We start from the raw sequence: 19,254 nt of genomic DNA on the forward strand, positions 1-19,254 counted from the left end.
ATATGAACACAAGAAATATAAAGAAACAGAGAAAATAACACTAAACTCAAGTTAAGGATAGAACAAAAAAGGAACCGACATTCTTTTTACAGCACTCCACGAGAGACAGTATCACTAATGATTGGCATATTCCCAAACTTACATCCAAAAGTGCATATTATTTATTAGAATGCCATACGCAGCATTCCAATTAGTAACAACAAATTTCCTAAGCAAAATTACGGAAACTAATGTGCAATGAAAGTGCTGAATTTTAATTAACAAAAGAATGCAACCAATATGATATTACCAAAAACAAATTACATGATTATGGAAACAACTACAGAAAAACTGGCTATTTTGGAGAGCCCCCTATACTACTCTTCCACAACTTTTTTCTATCATCGGCTGTTTCCAAATCGATTGCCTAATAAACCCTTTTCTTTCTTCTTCTCCCCTGTCATTCTCTATCCTCTCTCCCTATTCTATTTCACTTGATTAATGTACAAGTTAGCCTAAACTATGCATTACATTTTACTTACACCAACTATCACCGTTGCCTACTTCCTCGGATGCTATAGCTACCTTTCCTCCCACTGCTACCCAACCTCCTGCCTCCACTCCAATCCTCGTCCTCTTCCTCGTCCTCGCCACCCATTGTAGATTTCCGTCCTTTTCTTGGGGTTGGTCGCTTCCTTTTGATGTTCACTGTGTATGCAGAGTAGTCGAATGCATCGTCCCTAAGAGTACTCTTGAAATCCTGTGGAGTTAAAATTGTGCAAATTAAGAGAGAGGGAGAGAATAAATAGAACATGGGAAAGGGAAAGAGATTTGTTTGAGTGGTGAAAAGAGGTTTGCGAGGGACTGGATTCGACCGTACCTGGTATCTTTGCATAAACTCTTGATAAGTTGTTGGTAAAATGGTGCATGTGTCGCTGATGTCGAAAGGGACATTCTGCTTGGACAGAAACTCTCCCGGTTTTGGTGGTTCATTTGGATTGAAAGACTAGTTTAAGAAAAAGAACACCATGAGCCAATTGAATGGTTTTGTCTATTTTGTGAATAAATACCAATTAACAAGCATTTACCTGGCATCGAGCATCATTCAGGCTGTACATGATTTTTAAATGTCTCTTTAGCTTCAAAAGAAGTTGCAGTGCAATAGCTGCCAGGCTCATTGTCTGCAATGGGTAACAGAAAAATTAAGACCAATTGGAGTTACTTTTGAGAGCAAAGTTATATGATTAAACTATCTGTTTGAAATCACCTGAATTCTCTGAAGATCATCTTTTGAGATGCTATACTGATCCACTGAGCAAATGGTGTGGAATTTTCCCTCCAATGTATTATTATTATTGCTCAATTCATGATGCGCAACTGACTCTGGTGGGATTTGCTGATTCAAATCCATCGATGTAAAATCACAAAAAGGGCGAGACTGATTGTGCTCCACGGACCCATTCATATCTGATAAAATTATATTACCAGAAAAAAGAGCAGGTTGTTGCGGCTGAATCATTCCATTTTCATAATGAAAATTCTGGGGATTGCGTTGCACCAAATGCATGCCCAATTCTTTGATTTCTTCTTGAAGTGCTCCACCTCTTACTTGTATTATTCGATTAATAGCATGAATCAAATATAGGGGCTCGTCGGGGAATGTAAATGGTAATAATGCAAGTATTTCCGCACAGTACCTACAAAAGAAAAAGGGAGAAAGAGTTGGTAAATTTTAAACAAGATATCATATTGAAGTGGGGGGAAAATAAATGGATTTGGACTCACATAAGGAAAGGTATCATTGAGTCATTCAAGCGTGGGTTGTCAAACTTCCGCACAATGGAGGATATAAAATTGTTCCTCGAAACTCGGTTCCCCCGTATGAGCTTGTAAATTCGAGAAACCCCAAGTCTTGCTTGAGTCAACGAGCTGCCATCAGATCTGCCTTTCAAACTGCCAGAGCCCTTGGATTGAATTTTTTGATTTGCATTGTCGGAACGACTAATAGTTTGGATGAACATAAATGACATTTGAAGACCATCCCCCAGGCGGCTTTCAAAAAATGTTGGGTACCTGGAAAAAGATGCATTAATTAGTTTTAGAACTCAAAGACATTTGTCCAACCCATAGAATAGATCCTGTTCAAGTAAGGTTGTGTGAAGCATTAATTATATTGCACAAATATTGCTTAAGCTGACAAATTAATAAGTTGAGTTTAGGGGATTACTTCTCATTCATATTCATCAATAAGTGGTGAGCCAGCTTCGCATTTGCCTCATGGGGGTCCGTTTCTAGTGCGATAAGGTATGGAACACAAGTAATAGGATGAACAAGACCTTGGCGAAGCACCACTTCGACAATCTGTGAATTGAAAAGATAGCAAAAGACAATGCTCAACTAACCAAATATGTAGGAAACAGGCCCGGTGCAGGAAAATGAATAAATGGTCGAACACACATTCATGAACACAGATGTGGAGCAAATTGTCTTTCCTCATGCTTTCTTATAGAATAAAAACTGATATCCAAAGATCTTCCCAGTTTTTCAGTTTGGCTATGAATAACATGAACATATTAAATCAGCCATCCACATTACAACGGTTTGTCACACAGCTTTCGAGTAAACTTAATTATGATACAGAACATGAAAATAAAACCGGGTTTATTTTTTTATTTTTTTACCTTGAGGGCAGTTTGACGAACTTGGCCATTTAAATCTAAGCTTCTCCCTAGAACCTTCTCCCAATAAAACTGAACAATACCACCACATATGTTGGTATCTCCGGCACCGGCAGCAACTGGCACACTTGGGCCACCACCATCCACAGCAGCAGTAGGGGCAGCTCCATCATCTGGTTGATCTGTTCCCATTTGACTTTCCGCATCAAGAAGGTAATCATACATATTTTGCAATGCTTGCATCTGCTCAGAAAAATAATTCAAACGTACGCCCATGACACTGAAGGAAACCAAAGAAAATTATTCAATCACCTTAAGACGAACATCAGAACCAGATGACAATGCTTCCTCTACAATTTTCCCAACATCTTCTTCCAGCATAAATTCAGGCCTAGCAATAAGAACAAATCCCAAAGCCTACATAGTATATAACGAATTAGAGTTTGCCTCAATTGTAAACAGAAAAAAGTAATTCAAGAAGAAGGATGCAAGTGAGAGGATACCTGCAGCGCTCTAACCCTAATAACCAAATCCTCCGTCACCAGGTACTTCTTCAACAAGCTGAGACTTTTTGTGACATCAACATTCTTGTTGCTGGAATTGCTCAACAAAGGACTACCATAGCGAATAAGTAATCCAAGACAGAAGAGTGAACGTCCTAGCAGCTGCAATTTCACAATCCAAATTGATATGTCTTATCATTGTACCAACCAACTTCATCAAGTTTGTTCTGATAGCCAAAGTAATAAAATGATGGCATATAGATCACATTTAAAAGAACAATTCTTCAATAATTTGATTAAACTAAACACGAAATGTAATGAATAATAATCAATGGTCACAAAGAAAGGAAACGGCAATGCAGGAATGACTAGTAGCACTTCAATCGCAACCATGCAATCTACAGTGACAATGTGATAGATCCTGAAATTCATCCCAATCAATACTTTAAGAGACATGGCAGTTCACTAGCCCTAAACAAGAAAGTAAAAACGAGGAAAAAAACTATGTAAGAAAAAAATAAACTAGAAGTGCCTAAAAAATAAATCAAAATTCTGCGAGGTACTTAAATTTAATAGCTCATATATAAAGGCCCAAAAGGTGAACTTAATTAAATCCAAATCAAAATATCTCTTGTCCGTTGTCACATGCATCAATCATAATCAATACTCAAGCTTCCGAACTTGCTCTCTCCAAACTAGGCTTTTCTTGTTGCTCAGAAGAAGCTTACCAATATACCAAAAAAAAAAAAAAAAAAAAAACAAAAAAAAAAAATTTAACCTGTTTGTTATCAATCCCTAGAGAATCCAAGCGCTTGAAAAACGCCTGAATAAGATACCCAACAACCGATGCACCTTTTCCTGCTACCTTACTCAAAGAGCAAAGGCACCTGTGGATAGGGAAGAAGAATTAGTCCCTCAGAAAATCTGAGTTGCAGATAAAGTCCACACCACATAATCCAATTATGCACAAGGTAAGATAAGTAGATAACTACATAACACTGTTCAGCAAAGATATATGTGATGCAAATAAGAGAAAAGCACAGAACTGGAGAAAAAGAATAAGTACTTTATGCAAGCATGTACGACTGTCAAGAAGGAGTGCCTAACAATCATATGTTTCAAGTCTTGCTCTAGGTCTTCAGCAACATTTGGAGATAACTTCCGTAGCAAGGGCAGAACCGCATCAATTATGAATATGATACTCTCAAGTAATTGAGCAACCACTCGATTATCAACCTAACAACAATATTAAGTAAGTTAAGGAGTAGGCAACCTCACATTTATTTCTGAATTAAGAACATGGATGTTTCAAAAAAAAATGTGAGTAAATTAAAAAGGGGAAGACCTAGACCACCAAAACATGAAGACTCCCATAAACTAATAAGAGAAGTTACCTACCTAGATCCAAATTGATTTGTAAAATAAATTGGTCTATTCAAGACATCAATTTACAGGAAAACCATCTTAACTTCCAATTATTGTTTTTCAAACTATAAAATTCATTTTTTAAGTTCTTTTACCAAGCATAACATCATGTTTCCAAAAAAAAAAAAGCTTACAATTTTTCCCCCAGCAACTTTTAGAAGGCGTTCGCATTATTGTTATTACTATACCACCAACGTTAGAAAGTTGAGGAAAATTTTTGGATGTTATTATATTCAGTCTTCAATATAAATTTTCAATAATGCTTCCAGTAAATTTTATTCTGTTGCATTCAAAATCAAATATGAGTATTATTTTTCTCCCAAAGTATGTAAAATTATGAATCGTGGTAAAAAAATCTATAATGCTACAAAAAACAATGAAAAGTTATATATTGATCATATATGAATGTGGGCTTTAGCATTTTAGATATAATATTTTTGTTATTATTTTGAATATTTTCCTTTGCATGGGGCTCAACTTTCCTCTCCCATCTTTTGTAAATCTATATTATCTGTGAAATTATTTCTTAAAATAAAATTATTATTCAAATGTATCCTTTTAGACAAGTATTCAATAAACTATAATGTTAGAAAATTAGAACTCAACCTGTCTTTCAGCTTTTTTATTGAATATTAATTTTTTCAGAAGTCATAGATTAATCTGATAATTCTAATTTTGTTGTCTAAATTTGACGGTTCATGCAATTTATGAGAAATTACGATATTTAATCAAATTGTTGATAAATATACCTAAGAATTAAGTTTACAAGTGAATTCATCGTAACTAAATATATATATATATATATATATCTAGTAATGAGAAAAGGAGTTTATATCCTAATGAAAAGAACGACAGATAACCTGGCTCTTAAGGTAAGGTTGGAGAGTAACCACAAACTGGGATGGGTTGGAGGCAGGTGCACAGAGCATTGGATCCACAACACAAAATGCATGCAAGACCAATACATATGGAAGTGCACGCACCTCGGTGTCCATATTACTTCTCTCCTCCACCTGAGAGGCAACTTTTCTTGTAAATGATCGATAAAAAAAACCATAAGGAACCAGCAATTAAAGAAAATGGGAAGCAACAGTCTTACCTGCAATATCCTTTCCAATAAGCACTTACACATCAACTCACATCGCTTGCGAACTGAGGTGAGGGAAACAGGGTTGATGCCAACAGCCTTAGTTGATTGCGGGAAAAAATCAAGTGCTAAGTTTCTCTTAATAATTGTCACAAGTAGTTGATGATTTGGCATTTTCCTCAATATTTCAACAATTTGCTCGGTTTTCTTGGCGATCTCCAATGGAACAGAGCTATCATCTCCAAAGAACTGAGTTTGTGAACCGGAAGGCTCCTCAAACCAGAACTCATAAAATGTCTTACAAACGAGATCCTATGCATCACAAGTATAAAGAGGAAAAATTAAGATGCCCGGTTAAAACAAGACAACAACTTCCATATAATCAGTTTTAGGCACCTCCCATTTCAGTAAAAGGAATCTTTGTTGCTTAATTTAATAATAGACGAGAAGTATAAAAAATCTAACGAAACAAATCTGTCATTTCCAAAGAACTGAGTTTGTGAGCCAGAAGGTTACAAAATCTCATTAAAAAAATGTCATGCAAATAAAAGCATAAGTATTAAAAGAAGTTAATTACTCAGGACTCAAACCAGAGATTATTTTTTATATATATCAGGTTTATGCATCTCCTACTTTAGTAAAAGGACTTTTTGTGGCTTAGATGTGAAGTAAGAAATCTAATGGAATAGAGCTATCATCTCCAAATTACTGAATTTGTGAACCGAAGGCTATAAAACAATAACTCGTAAAATGTCTTGTAAACATCTATGCACCATAACGTTAATAAAATATCAAATACTCAGGACCCAAACAAGATAATAATTTTCAGATATATCAGGTTTTAGTATCTTCCTACTTTAGTAAAATGAATTTTTGTAGCATAAACCAATAGATGAAAAAAAAATCCTTGCATCTCAGGTACCTGCTTCTGTAGTCACAAGATATTCCAAAATATGAATAAATTTATTAGCCTTTAAAAAAAAAAAAAAAAAAACATTCCATTGATGATGCATATCTATATATGTATGGAAAATAAGTTCAGATAAAAAGAAATCAAATGATGTGTTTGAACTAGACTCAAAGTGAACAAGGATTCATTTTTTAAAAAATAGATATTAAAGATGAAAAAATGGCAAAAAGAAAAAAACACATTAATTCCTCTTATATATCTTGCATCCACCATATTTTGGTTCCTGCGGATCTCTCTTTCATTTCATAGTATGTTAATCGATCACATGCTGAACAATAGAAATATTTTTATTGAGTGCTATTAGGCAATAAAAAGTATTATAGAAAGAGTTTAGTTATAGTTTTAAAGAAAGGAATACCCAAAACACATGAAACTTGGACAATTTCAATTCTCTCAACTATCTATTTATTCATAGCATAGAACAAAGGAACGACGTATCAGTTCAATGCAATTAAGGAAGAAACTAATATTGACAGCAAATTATGCAGTAAACATAGTATGTGAAATACTGGCAAATGGAACTTAATTAAAGGAGAGCAGTCATCAATGAAATGCACTTGATTTAGACCTACCTGAATACTTGATTCATCATCACCAACTCGAGAGATTATCTCTATGCATGCCCTAGTAAACTCCGAGAAGTTTGCATTTGACGTGCACATATCTCGAATGATTTTGATGGCACGTTTCCTCACACTAACTCCAGTATCTTTGGTTCTCTCAGCAATCTTATCAAAATACTGCAAATCAAACACATTGTTGGGAGCAAAGGAATGAGAGATTAAAGATAATCATGTCATAGAATGAGAATTAAAACATGCAATTACGCAGACCTTGAAACCAAGATCAGGATGGGAGGCAATATGCCTGCCAACAAGTTCCAAAGCTGCTTCTCTGACAGATATTGCAGAATCGCAAAACCTTCCTTCAACAGCCAATTGGACACGTTTGTCTCCCAATACCTCTGGATCAGCTTCAACTATAATACTGACCTGCTTCATTAAATTAGATAAAACATAAGTACAGTTTAAGATACAATGTGATGTTAAAATAATATATAAATAAAATAAAGGGGTGAAGAGTATAACCGCTCGTAAAGCCTTGGCTCTAATTACCGGAGAATTTTCCCTTAAACTTGCCTGGATGAGGACAATTATGTTATCAGAGTTTCAGTCGTACATCAGACATCTATAAATAAAATCAACAGGAAAACAAAACAAAACAAAAAGTTAACTAACCAGAAGCATGTGAAGGATCTTATCAAAACCTCTAGAGAAGGAATTATTTTGTCCTAGTGCGAGAGTGATTTTCTTAACTGAATCCCTAGTCAATAATGAGGAAGTATTGCCACCGTCCCTCACTATTGCCATAGATTTCAATCTAGAGAGATAGTAAATAAACTTCTGCTCAGCTTTTGAATCATCTTTGTACCACAGGCAGAGATAAAACCTACAATATGTGCATTTATATCAGAGCGGTAGCAAGCTTCTAACAAGGAAATAAAAAATACGATAAAATAAATTAACAACAAAAATAGGGAGTCAAAATCATACAAACCAGCGAACAAATAGATGAACATCATCTGAAGAACCAACTTCCTGGAGATAATTCAGAAGCAACTGCTGAACAATTTCAATGTTTGTGACAAGCCACGAAACTTTGGATTCTTTATCTGACCAATCTTTGCTCTTCTCACCATCATTTTTACATTGGGATTTGCAATATGATTGTAATACTTGAAGTTGTTTCCTCGAGTGGCAAATTTGACAGTACCAGCTCCGGTTAGGAACTTCATTTTCTCTTCCTCCAATGCAATCTGCATGAAATAACCTCTGGCAATCTTGACAGACAAAGAAATACTTTCCTACCCTGCCATCCAAGCATATAGAACAGACATCTTTAGGATAACTCTCATCAGCAACATCCTCCTTATTGCCCAACTCTTGCAATATCCAAAACTTGTCTGTGGCACAAATGACAGCATCACGTTTCAATCTTGCAGCAATCATGCCAAGAAAGTCAATGGCCATAGAACGAGCAGAGACATCTTTAGATTTCAGTCCAGCATTCTGAAGTAATAACACACATAGAACCTGCAAATGAATATGCCTTAGGATTTGAATGATAATTCTAAAAATATAAAAGGATGAGAATTTTTTTTTTTTTTTTTCAATTATAAAGAATTTGAATTGAAAGATCACTACCTCCAAAATAGGGGCTGATGCAGGATATTCGGGTAAATTTAATGTTGTTAGTAGATCCAAAACCATATTTTCCATCATTACTTTCACTTCAGATGCATCCTGAGTCTTCACATTAGCGAAGCGCTGTAGTACACGAGTCCAGAAAAGACAGCATGCCTCCGTAGCTGTTTCATGGCATTTGGTAGGACAACTACTATCAACTGAAACTTCAAAGATGGATTTACTGTCTGATGCTTGCCTCAAAGCTTCAGGAAGGTTTGCACTATAATGTACCAGTTGAATCAATAGGGCAGAAATCATTTGAATTTGACGTTGTTCTTCATCAGGTAGGTGATACGCTCTTAAAGCCCGCTTCGTGGATGGTAATTTGAAGAGCATCTGAACTAATTCATCTATCAAATAATTACGATGTTGTGTGTATGAATAATATATCTGCACCAAGTTTGAATGCATCATCAGAAGATTTAAATAGTAGCAACCGATTGCATTCACATCTATGTAAAACCAGACAACACCATATCTTGCAGAAAGAGAAGCAGAAATCCATACCCCACAAATTAAACCAATTGCCTTAAGTTGCAAGAGCTGAATATTGTCCACCAAAAAAGTAGAAAAGCTTGTTTTCACTAATTGAAGAATACAGCTATCTGGTAACCTCTCTATCAGCAATAAATCCTTAAGTAAACCAAGAATGGTGCACATCTTCTGAAGAATAGTATTAACAGCAGTAGATACCCTGTCAAAGCAAAAAATATCTGTATTACTCATTCAAATTCATTCAAATTCATTGTAATGTTCAATGTTAAAGGGGCAGAATATGATAGGCACACTTGTTGAATGTAGGTTTCCTGATTTTAGAAGTCTTAACACCACGACGCTTCTTACTCGATGAACCATAGTCACCATCAAGTTCTTCATCTTCATTGACTGGAAAATCAAAAAAATGTAATGGAACTGATCAAAGTTCATCTGTAAGGTATTGTTAACAAAAGACATACTCGACCTTTTTCCTCTTTAATTTCAGAAGCAAAGGATAGAATACAATTAGAGACTTAGAACATGTTCACCAGAACTACTACACAAATGATATACATCGGCACATCCTTGCCCTAAAAACGTATGATACAAAGGTGGAAACAAGTATCAAATTTCCACAGAGAGATTTACTAAAATAAAATGTTCCAAAAAAGGGGGAAAAAAACACATCATCAACAGTCTATTAAGTGCAAATTCCAAGGTCAATAATTTCAAAGAATGAAAGCCACAAATTCATTTCTACTCCAATCACGATCTGAGTCCAAAGAACTCCAGAAATCTTTTATAATTCTACATCCAAATTTCTTAGGGACGAAAAAAAAATATACACCAAATATCTTCTATCTAAATTAAACTACTGACCTTCAAACACACCATTTTCACTGGCTTTATGCAACGCACGATATGAAGGATCATAAGCACACATAATATCCATTATGTGATGTCGGGAGAACTCCAGAATTCTCTCTATGATCTGATAAGAAAAAGAATTATCATCAACAATTCATCATCAATGGATGTCAGCAACATTTCAAAAAGTATAAAGTGCACTAAAGCGTAATAGTCCCTTTGGAGGATTAATTACAATTTTAAAAATAAGTTAAGAGCTCCAACAAAATAAAATGCACAGTATATAGAGTTTATATAGTTTATATGATATTAGAAATTAGCATGAAGTATGAAATAGTGAAAATAAAGGATTAACTAATAAAGACACAAAAGTTAAGAACAAACACAAAATCACACAGCAAAAGCCTAAAAATTAAAACCCATCACCGCAAAATAAGTTCTCATCTCTATTTTCCCATCCGTAGTTAGACTCATAGCCCTAGTTTAATCTTATTTCCATGTTCCTCCACATCCACATCTATTGGAGAGCGAGAGGGTAAACTCTGGATAAGAGGGTTGAGCAAGAAACCAACAACTTTTTGTTTAAATTTTCCTTTCCTTAATTTATTGAAAAAAAAAGTGTCAAACTTAAGAAAGGTGGGGAAAAAAACTCAAGAGAAATGCATACTACTCTCAACACATTGAGGAGCCTGACATAGCTTAAGAGTGAAGCACGCTTAACATCAAACTTTTAAGCTTCCTATAACAATCATGTCAGAATAAGCAAAATACTTGATACACAGCAAAATGCTAATCGGGATTAGAAAAATGCAAGCAACTAAAAGAACAAACCTCTTCTTTATAAAGCAACTTTGGCATTTGGTCATGAGCCATTACTGCAAGAGATGCATGTATGGACTCCAAAGCACAAAAGATAGTTGCAACTGCATCTGAATCTATCTGAAATATGAAGGGGAAAAGATAATCTGAGTTAAGCTACAGAAATCATAAAGCAATGGCAGAAACCAATCAGAGTAGAAGTCACTTTCTACTCCAAAAAACTCAGGCCACAAAAGAAAACAGTTCCCATGAAAAAAGGGAAGAACAATTACTTGCACCATATACATATTTCATATAAAAGATAGCTCCTTAACCACCATAGCACCAAATTAAATTGTACATTTTTTCTACAAAAGTTCGCCTGCATAAGAACCAAAAAATACAAATGGGGAGGGGGAGATGCATCATCAACCCACCCAACGATGTAGGCCAATGCCACATCTTCTGAGACCCCAAAAAAAAAATTGCACTAACACAAATAAGGCTAGACTTGCACACCCTTTTTTCTTATAATTCTTGCTTTAAACGGTGCCCTTCTTCAAATCCTTTTTTCCTTCTTTCTAATAGAAACCTGTGCCCTTCTTCAAATCTTCAAACTAACATTTTGTCAAACAAAATCTGAGAGAGGGTGTAAATAGATATACTTGTAAAAAGTTAATAAACTAAATTTATACAATTATTAGTTTGAGGTTTTGATTGATACAACCCCCAACGTTTAAAGGTATAAATTGATCCTTGCCCAAATTTTTATTTGGAACTGAGGAAAGTTCAATGGGATAAAACATGCCTTCTGATTCAATTTAGAGGCCTAGAAGTGGGATACCTTTAACAAAGAAACTTAGCTCTCCTCATGAAATAACTGTTGAGATTTACACAAGTGGAAAACACCCTATGAGCCAGAGAATAGTCAGTATTTACAGACTGGATCATCTTGGCTGGGCCACAAAGGCTGGGAAGAAAGTTAAAAGATTAAGTTTATGGCCTGAGGTTGGGAACGACAGCAGGTTTCTTTAATCCAATTCTTGAACTTCAGGGCAGGGTCTGGCAAAAGAATTTGGTTTGGAGAGGATAGGTGGATCGGGCCTCATACTTTGGCTCATCTTTACCCGGATATTTTCATTCTTTCAACTAAAAAAGGAGTCACCATTGCAGTTTTCGGGATATGGAACATCAATCTTGGGATTTGTGCATTAAAAGAAGAGGTACGTTTGACAGGGTCGAACTCTCAATGAGTCATCCAAAACTTTGTTAGTTGCGAAACTCTTGGCTTGATTTTCATCTTTCTTGGTCTGTTGAATAGATATGGAAGAACTCCCTTAAAGAAATTTTTTTGTGGAATCATTTGCAGTCTTTCTTGAATTTTGTTGTTGTTTAGCCCATGAATTTCTTCAACGTTCTAACTGGTTTGAACCCACCATTTTCTTTGATCTTGGTTGCTAAAGTAATAGCATCTACTAGATAGGCTAGTGGGTGTAAGTTGGCCACTAATTTGATGTCATCTTTAAAGCCATTAAAGAATCAAGATATTTGTTGTTATTCATTTTTCGGAAGATAACTTTGGCTCCAAAGCGATGAGACTCCGACATGTAATCAAGAATACAAAGCCCATCTTGTTTGCATTGTTGGTTGATTGTAAAGTATTTGTTCATAGTCAAGTGGAAGGAATCGTTTCTTCATTAAACAAAGAATTTTAAGCCATATTTTGACGGGTTGTTTTCCTTAATATCTCCTGTTATTTTGTAGTTGGTACTACCAAGTTGAAGTGCTACATTGAAGTTTGAAAATCACTAAACTTACCTTTTGAGCTAACTCATGAATTACACAAATATCTCCTAACTTAAGGCTAATCCACCAACAGCTTATTCTCAACTAAATCTGTTTTTCCCCCACTTAGCTCAAAAGCTTATTCATTTGAAGGCTCCTTTGGTGGATCTAGTTTGGAATTTCAAATATCCAAAAAGGGCCAAAATGTTCATATGGTCATTGGTCTATAGAAGTTTGAATATCCATGCCCAAATTCAAAAGAAATTCTCTGGATGGTCCTTGTCCCCATCAGTTTGCTGTCCGCACTACAAGAAGGAAGAAATGTTAGACCACCTTTTTCTTCACTGTCTTTTTCATGGGTGGTGTTTTATTTATAAATAACATGGGATTAGAGCTTTGCCTCCCTAGGAGGGCAGATGATTGGTTGGTAGAAGCTTTCTCACGTTGGAGCCTTAGAGGTAAGGCAAAGCTTTCATGGAACTGCATGGTTAGAGCTCTCTTATTGCTGATTTGGAAAGAACAGTACCAAAGGACTTTCGAATATAAGATATCTTCTTTTGATTTTTTTTTTCCTCTCTCTCTCTCTTCTTTTCTTTCCTTTTTTTTTTTTTTTTTTTTTTTTTTTTTTTTTTTTTTTTTTTTTTTTTTNGTGCAAAACTTAGCTTCTCGATGGTGTTCAAATCAAACTAAATTCTTTTGTAATTACATCATTCTTTTGACTTTGACATATTGGAAGACAATTCTTTATAATCTCTTTGGTTGGGGTTATCTCTACTTTGGCCCCTAGGATGACCTTCTTTCTCTTTGAATATAAAAACGTTTGGCAAGTATAAAGTGAACTCAGGAAGGCCAAACTACAATCATGTAAAGATACGAGGGTTACAGAATGACACAACTTTAGATTTTCAGCATTGCACAAGTTGGCTGCATATGGTGACAACTGAATAACCTGAGTAGATATATGCTTTTAGAACAAGAATGTAACATATCTCTGTTTTTCTATAGATTACATGGAACCTGACGTCCACTTATCGGCCTAGTCTTGTCACAAGGAACATTATATTTGTCATATAACCCAACATTAGACAGGCAGTAACTGTTTATTGGTGATTTAAATCAAATAAATGCATAAAACCAAGAAAAACATTTATGGTTTACTGGAACCTTATGCTTCAATAACAGAACCCAGAAACAGAAGGATCAAAACACATCAATGATTTGAAGTGACTGCATAAGACAAAAGGTATTTACCTTTTTCATAGAATTAAAAACTACGCATCCAGCTAATGGCAAATGGACTTCAATTCAAGAACTCAATCAACACTGATTTACTTAACCATAACAGTTCAAGTACGTAGGAACAAGGAGCAATTGAGAATAAGAATAGCAAAATTACAAATTGCATATGCTAGAACAGTGAAAAACCATAAAGCAAAAGTAGCAGACTCACATGTTCACATTCTTCAACAGACAATCCTTCTGCTCTATGTATCTGATGATCTAAAACCTTCAATAGCCTTGTCAGGCTATCTAGAGAAACCAAATGAAGAAGTTTCTTTGAACGAATGGACATTATTTCATTGACAAGCACTCTTAGATCAGTAAGAGGCAGAGCCAGCCACTCTGATTCATCACGATCATCACTGAAAATTTCAGCTCTGCCACAGAAGTCCTCTAAGAACTTGCAAAAGTTTGCGAGGGTGGCGTCTACAATATTCAAAGTAATATTTAGTCCATGAAAAATGAAGATCAAAACTTGTAAGGTGAAATATGGTGCAGCTTTTCTTTCCAAAAAATGGCTAGAACAACCTTGAAGCTCAGAAGAATCTGTTCTAACAGAAGACGTTTCATCTCTGCCTTTCTTCTTAACTTTTACTTTTCTAGAAGATGACATTGGTGCATCCTGTCCAATTTTATAGCCAGGGTTAGCAAAGCACAAGTAATAAAATAAAGAAACTGGAAATCCTAATGCCTGCATACATTAGTTGGCATAGATTCAGGCTTATGATTTTGAATTGTTCTAGATTCTCCTTCAACTTGACTTCTAATAGGTAGTTTTTGCTCAAAAACTTTCCTATCAGATACCATACTGCTAGAGACGTGCTCCATAATAGGACCTGAGAAACTTGAACAGCACAATAGACAGTAAGTTCAAAAATAAATGATTTTGGAAAACCAACCAAAGGTACATATAAAGATGATGGAGCAAATTGCATATTTCTAAATGGCATAGCATTAAAATATTTTCGTTTTTACTTTTTCTATATTTTTACTATGTGATGACACTTAATATGCATATGCCAGCAAGAACATAATAATCATTGAAAAAAAAAGTTTAACCTGAAGGTCTCGGATTCCTGGTTTGCATATGACTCAAAAATTAATTTTTTTAATAAGAAACAAAATAATATATTCCAAAAGACAGACAACCATGAACAATTTAGGAGCAGGGGGTAGAGAGAAGCCCCCCAAGAAACTACAATAGAAGAGTCTTTCAATAATTAAATCATTAAAAGATTATAGTTATAAAGAATGTTTCTAGAGCTTGATCATCACCAAGAAGCAGGATGATGCACACTAACACAAAAGAACTAAAAGAAGATAACTATCTTTCAAAGTTTCCAGCCAGCATATACTTGGCTGATAGAGCTATTTATACATTACAAAAAGTGATAATTCCACACCAATCAGAATAAGAGATTCAAAAGCTTTTTCATTACTTTGGAGAAATGGAAAAAATAGTTTGTGTCACTTGAATTAGGTTTTCAAAATCTGATAAGATAATAGGCAATGTAACTCACTAATCTTTCCGTTAAACAATGGGGAAAAGCATTTCAAGACTTCGTTTACCTGGAGTAGTATACTTGAAGGCATCAACATCATAGCGAAGAACTTCCTCATAGAGTTCAAAAGGCTCCACAGACCCTTCAGGAAGAACTTTGGCATCTTCTCTGAGATTTCTGTTGATTGCATCAAAGTGAATGATAAAATCAAATAAAATCTGGAAAGAACAGTATGGCAAGTAACTGTTTTTAAAAATTTTATATGAAAGAGATAAACTATATTAGGCTGCAAAAAGAAAAGAAAACATCAACCTATAGGCTTTAGAGATGAGGAATCACAAAGCCGAAAAAGGAGGTGTCAGTGTACAGCATAATTCAGTAAACTCTAGTTACTTGACAAATATCAAACACCTTCGCATTACTAAATATTGCGAGGGAAAACATAAAGCAAGGACCATGGCATGCAGGATTCATGAAATATGAGCATTCTGCACTAGGCAAGAGTTAAATCTGCTGTGATTAACTAACTACGATGCCTAGTCACCTACAGACTTCCACGATTAAAAGATGAGATAATGGAAGGACAGGCGCTTTACATGCAACTCTACAGCAGAATCAACTACTACATATTAAAATTAGTAGACTATGAATGAAATCCAAATAGTAACCGCGAATATCTTCACTAATCCGAAATTCTCAGTTAATATTGCTAATATAGTACGCGGTTAAAAAAATTTTAATTTACAGACTACAACTGCTGCCATTCGCACTAATCTTGTAGTTCCAACTTCAACAATGCCGACATCAAACTCCAACACTAAGCGAAACACTGATCGTATTACAGAATTAAAAGAAACCGCGAGAGAGTAATTCTCAATCAACGGTAAAATAATAAAAAAAATAAAAATAAAACGCATGAAAATTCCGTTGAGGCTGAACTGAAATTCAGTCAACCGAGCTGAAGAATCACAAATTTCGAATTACCAGAACTGAATTTCAAAATTAAGAACTCACAAGTAAGACACGTCAGTAGCACGAAGCAGATCAGCGATCTTCTTAGACTGAGCGAGAACATCACTCCTCAAAGTAGCATAGCTCCCAGCCGGCTCATCGAAGAGCCGAAGCTCAGGCTCGGAAGCACCGAAGGAAACCGGAAGCGAAGGCAAAGGCAAGCAAGGAGCAACCTCGGAGTGAATAGTATTGGACAAGCCGATACCACGGAGACCGGAACCAGAGGCAGAGGCAGAAGCGAACGGCGGCAAACTCATCGTTAAGAGAACCGGAGAGAGCACGATCCACACAGCAAGAGCATGAAGAGTCCAAAGCTTGAAGAAATGGAAATCGTGGTCGAATTCGGAAGCCGGAGCACAGTTTACAGAGGAACAGAGGAGAGAGAAAGAGAGAGGAAGACGGAGCCCTAGCGATAGGGGAAGAGAGAGAAATGAAGAGAAGCAAATGGCGGGGAAATTGTGTTTACGGGGAAAATTGGAATTTTGGGGGATTTTTATTTCGGGTTAATTTGGGAAATTTGCTAATAATTAAGAGAAAAAAATAATAATAATAATAATAAATGGGTTGGGTTTCGCGTCTACTCCCGACCTGCCACTCAACGCTTAAACAAAAGCCAATTCAACTACCCATCTAAACTATATGCTACTCTTGTAATAACTAATTTTGTTTACGTGGCTTCTTTTTATTGGTTTATACTTTTTCTTTTATAAATTACAAAAAAAAAAACAGAAAATAAATTACTTTATCCCAACTTTAATGACTATGACAATATTTACTTCTAACTTAAAAACGTTTATTTGAAAATTTGCATAATTTGAGTTTATTAAATAATCAAACATATTTTAGAATTAAATTGATATTTATAAATTTAAAAAAAAGAGCTAAATTTTGTTGTTTTTTTTATAAAATGTATAAAAATAATACATAATATTTTTTAAAAAATCATTATTGATTAAGTTTATTTTTTATATTTTTCTTTTCGATTGAATTAAATGTTATTAATAGTACTTTTGAAGAAATTGTATTCTTTTTTAATCAATTAATGAGTGGTTGTGTATATATTTAATATTTTATATATATTGTTTGATCTTAGTGGTAATTTTGGGCTGATTTGGGCTATTTTGTATATTTTTGGATTGGGCTGATTTTGATGGATCCATATCATGTTGGGCTTTTCATATTTTTTTTATTTAGTTTTTTGGAACCCTAGTATTTTAATTCTTTTTTTGTGAAATAATGAAATAATGATAGAAGTAATTAAATTGAAGGACCCACAATGGTTCAAATATTCACCGAGGTTGTCTGTAACCCCAGATCCATTGCTAGCGGATATTGTCTTGTTTGGGCTTTCCCTCTCGGGCTTCCTCTCAAGGCTTTAAAACACGTCTAAAAATGTATCAGAGCTAGACACCGGACGATGTGTCAACCTTCTTGCTGTTCCCCGAAGGGGGTAGACACAAGACAGTGTGTCAGTAAGGACGTTGGGTCCCAAAGGGGGTGGATTATGATGTCCAACATTGGTTGGGAGGAGAACAAACCACTGTTTATAAGGGTGTAGAAACTTTCCCCTTGCAGACGCGTTTTAAAAGCCTTGAGGGAAAATCCGAAAGGGAAAGCCCAAATAGGACAGTATCTACTAGCGGTAGATCTGGGGCGTTGCATTGTCCCTCCACTAAACTCTTTACTCCAAATATTCCCAATGAATGTTAACTAAAAAAAATAAAATAAAACGATGAAAAAGTGGTTGGAGAGGGAAACGACGTTACATTGTCCCTCCACTAAACTCTTTACTTAGAATATTCCCGATGAATTTTAATAAATAAAATAAAATAAAACGATGAAAAAGTGGTTGAAGAGGGAAACGATACATTACTTATAAGGGTGTGGAAATCACTCCATAATAAACGCGTTTTAAAGTTGTGAGGTTGATGACGATACGTAACAAGTCAAAACGGACAATATTTGATAGTGGTGGGATTGAGTTGTATAAATGGTATAAGAGCCAGATACCGAGCGATATGCCAACGAGGACGTTGGGCCATTAAGGAAGTAGATTGTGAGATCCCACATCGGTTGAAGAATATAACGAAACATATCTTGTAAGGGTGTGAAAACTTATCGTGAGACTGACGGCGATACGTAACGAGTCAAAGCATACAATATTTGATAGTGGTGGGATTGAGTTGTATAAATGGTATAAGCGCTAGATACCGAGCGATGTGCCAACGAGGACGTTGGGCCCTTAAAAAAGTGGATTGTGAGATCCTACATCGGTTAGAGAATATAACCAAACATATCTTATAACGGTGTGAAAACTTATCAAGAACCGGAAGAGTACTATTTCTAGGATTTGTCATGAATTGCATACAAAAACTAAGTGGTGGAGTCCTAATTAACGGCAAATTTTGGAAAATTTAAAATTAAAAAAAAAAAAAAAATGGTGGATGTAGACAAAGCAAGTAGGGCCCATGGGCTTAAAACCAAAAGGGACAGTGGCCCATGGGCTTTTAATATAATTGCAAACCTTCTGTCGACCAACAAACAAAAGGAATAAAGCATTTGGAAAAAAAGGAATATCAAATGTTACATCAAATTTCCTCAAAGTCGCAAACTATTGTTTTACCAACCAAATTTTCTCCCTCACA

The 19,254-nt window shown here is 35.2% G+C and overlaps 1 protein-coding gene across 2 annotated transcripts; it reads right to left on the bottom strand.

Moving 5' to 3' along the window:
- Positions 1-137: 137 nt before the first annotated feature.
- Positions 138-17,064, bottom strand: LOC111787865 (sister chromatid cohesion protein SCC2). 2 transcript variants are annotated; one of them, XM_023667941.1, is made up of 28 exons: positions 16,613-17,064; positions 15,666-15,775; positions 14,796-14,932; positions 14,625-14,718; positions 14,266-14,522; positions 11,064-11,171; positions 10,245-10,356; positions 9,677-9,773; positions 9,396-9,582; positions 8,847-9,278; positions 8,200-8,735; positions 7,881-8,091; positions 7,731-7,781; positions 7,476-7,634; positions 7,215-7,382; positions 5,685-5,984; positions 5,446-5,598; positions 4,227-4,396; positions 3,939-4,047; positions 3,161-3,322; positions 2,970-3,074; positions 2,661-2,900; positions 2,207-2,340; positions 1,765-2,052; positions 1,247-1,676; positions 1,068-1,160; positions 860-985; positions 138-739 (listed from the first exon to the last, which is right to left on the bottom strand). In XM_023667941.1, exons 1-28 carry the CDS (start codon positions 16,864-16,866, stop codon positions 530-532), a joined length of 5,433 nt encoding a protein of 1,810 aa, XP_023523709.1. In that variant the 5' UTR covers positions 16,867-17,064; the 3' UTR covers positions 138-529. The 2 variants fall into 2 exon arrangements, with proteins under 2 accessions (XP_023523709.1, XP_023523710.1); XM_023667942.1 differs by lacking the exon at positions 16,613-17,064 and having other exon boundaries at positions 14,796-14,940; positions 15,666-15,768.
- Between the last annotated feature and the right edge of the window lie 2,190 nt (positions 17,065-19,254).

Source organism: Cucurbita pepo, chromosome LG02 (genome assembly GCF_002806865.2).
Source record: "Cucurbita pepo subsp. pepo cultivar mu-cu-16 chromosome LG02, ASM280686v2, whole genome shotgun sequence".
Taxonomy (NCBI): Eukaryota; Viridiplantae; Streptophyta; class Magnoliopsida; order Cucurbitales; family Cucurbitaceae; genus Cucurbita; species Cucurbita pepo.

What these genes read in the sequence shown, in the direction of transcription:
- LOC111787865 (XM_023667941.1), bottom strand. Translation starts at nt 16,866, where the DNA reads ATGAGTTTGCCGCCGTTCGCTTCTGCCTCTGCCTCTGGTTCCGGTCTC. An exon ending in TTGATGAATATGAATGAGAA is followed by an intron (nt 2,053 to 2,206) that starts GTAATCCCCTAA and finishes ATCTTTTTCCAG; the next exon opens with GTACCCAACATTTTTTGAAA. An exon ending in ATGATCTTCAGAGAATTCAG is followed by an intron (nt 1,161 to 1,246) that starts GTGATTTCAAAC and finishes TACCCATTGCAG; the next exon opens with ACAATGAGCCTGGCAGCTAT.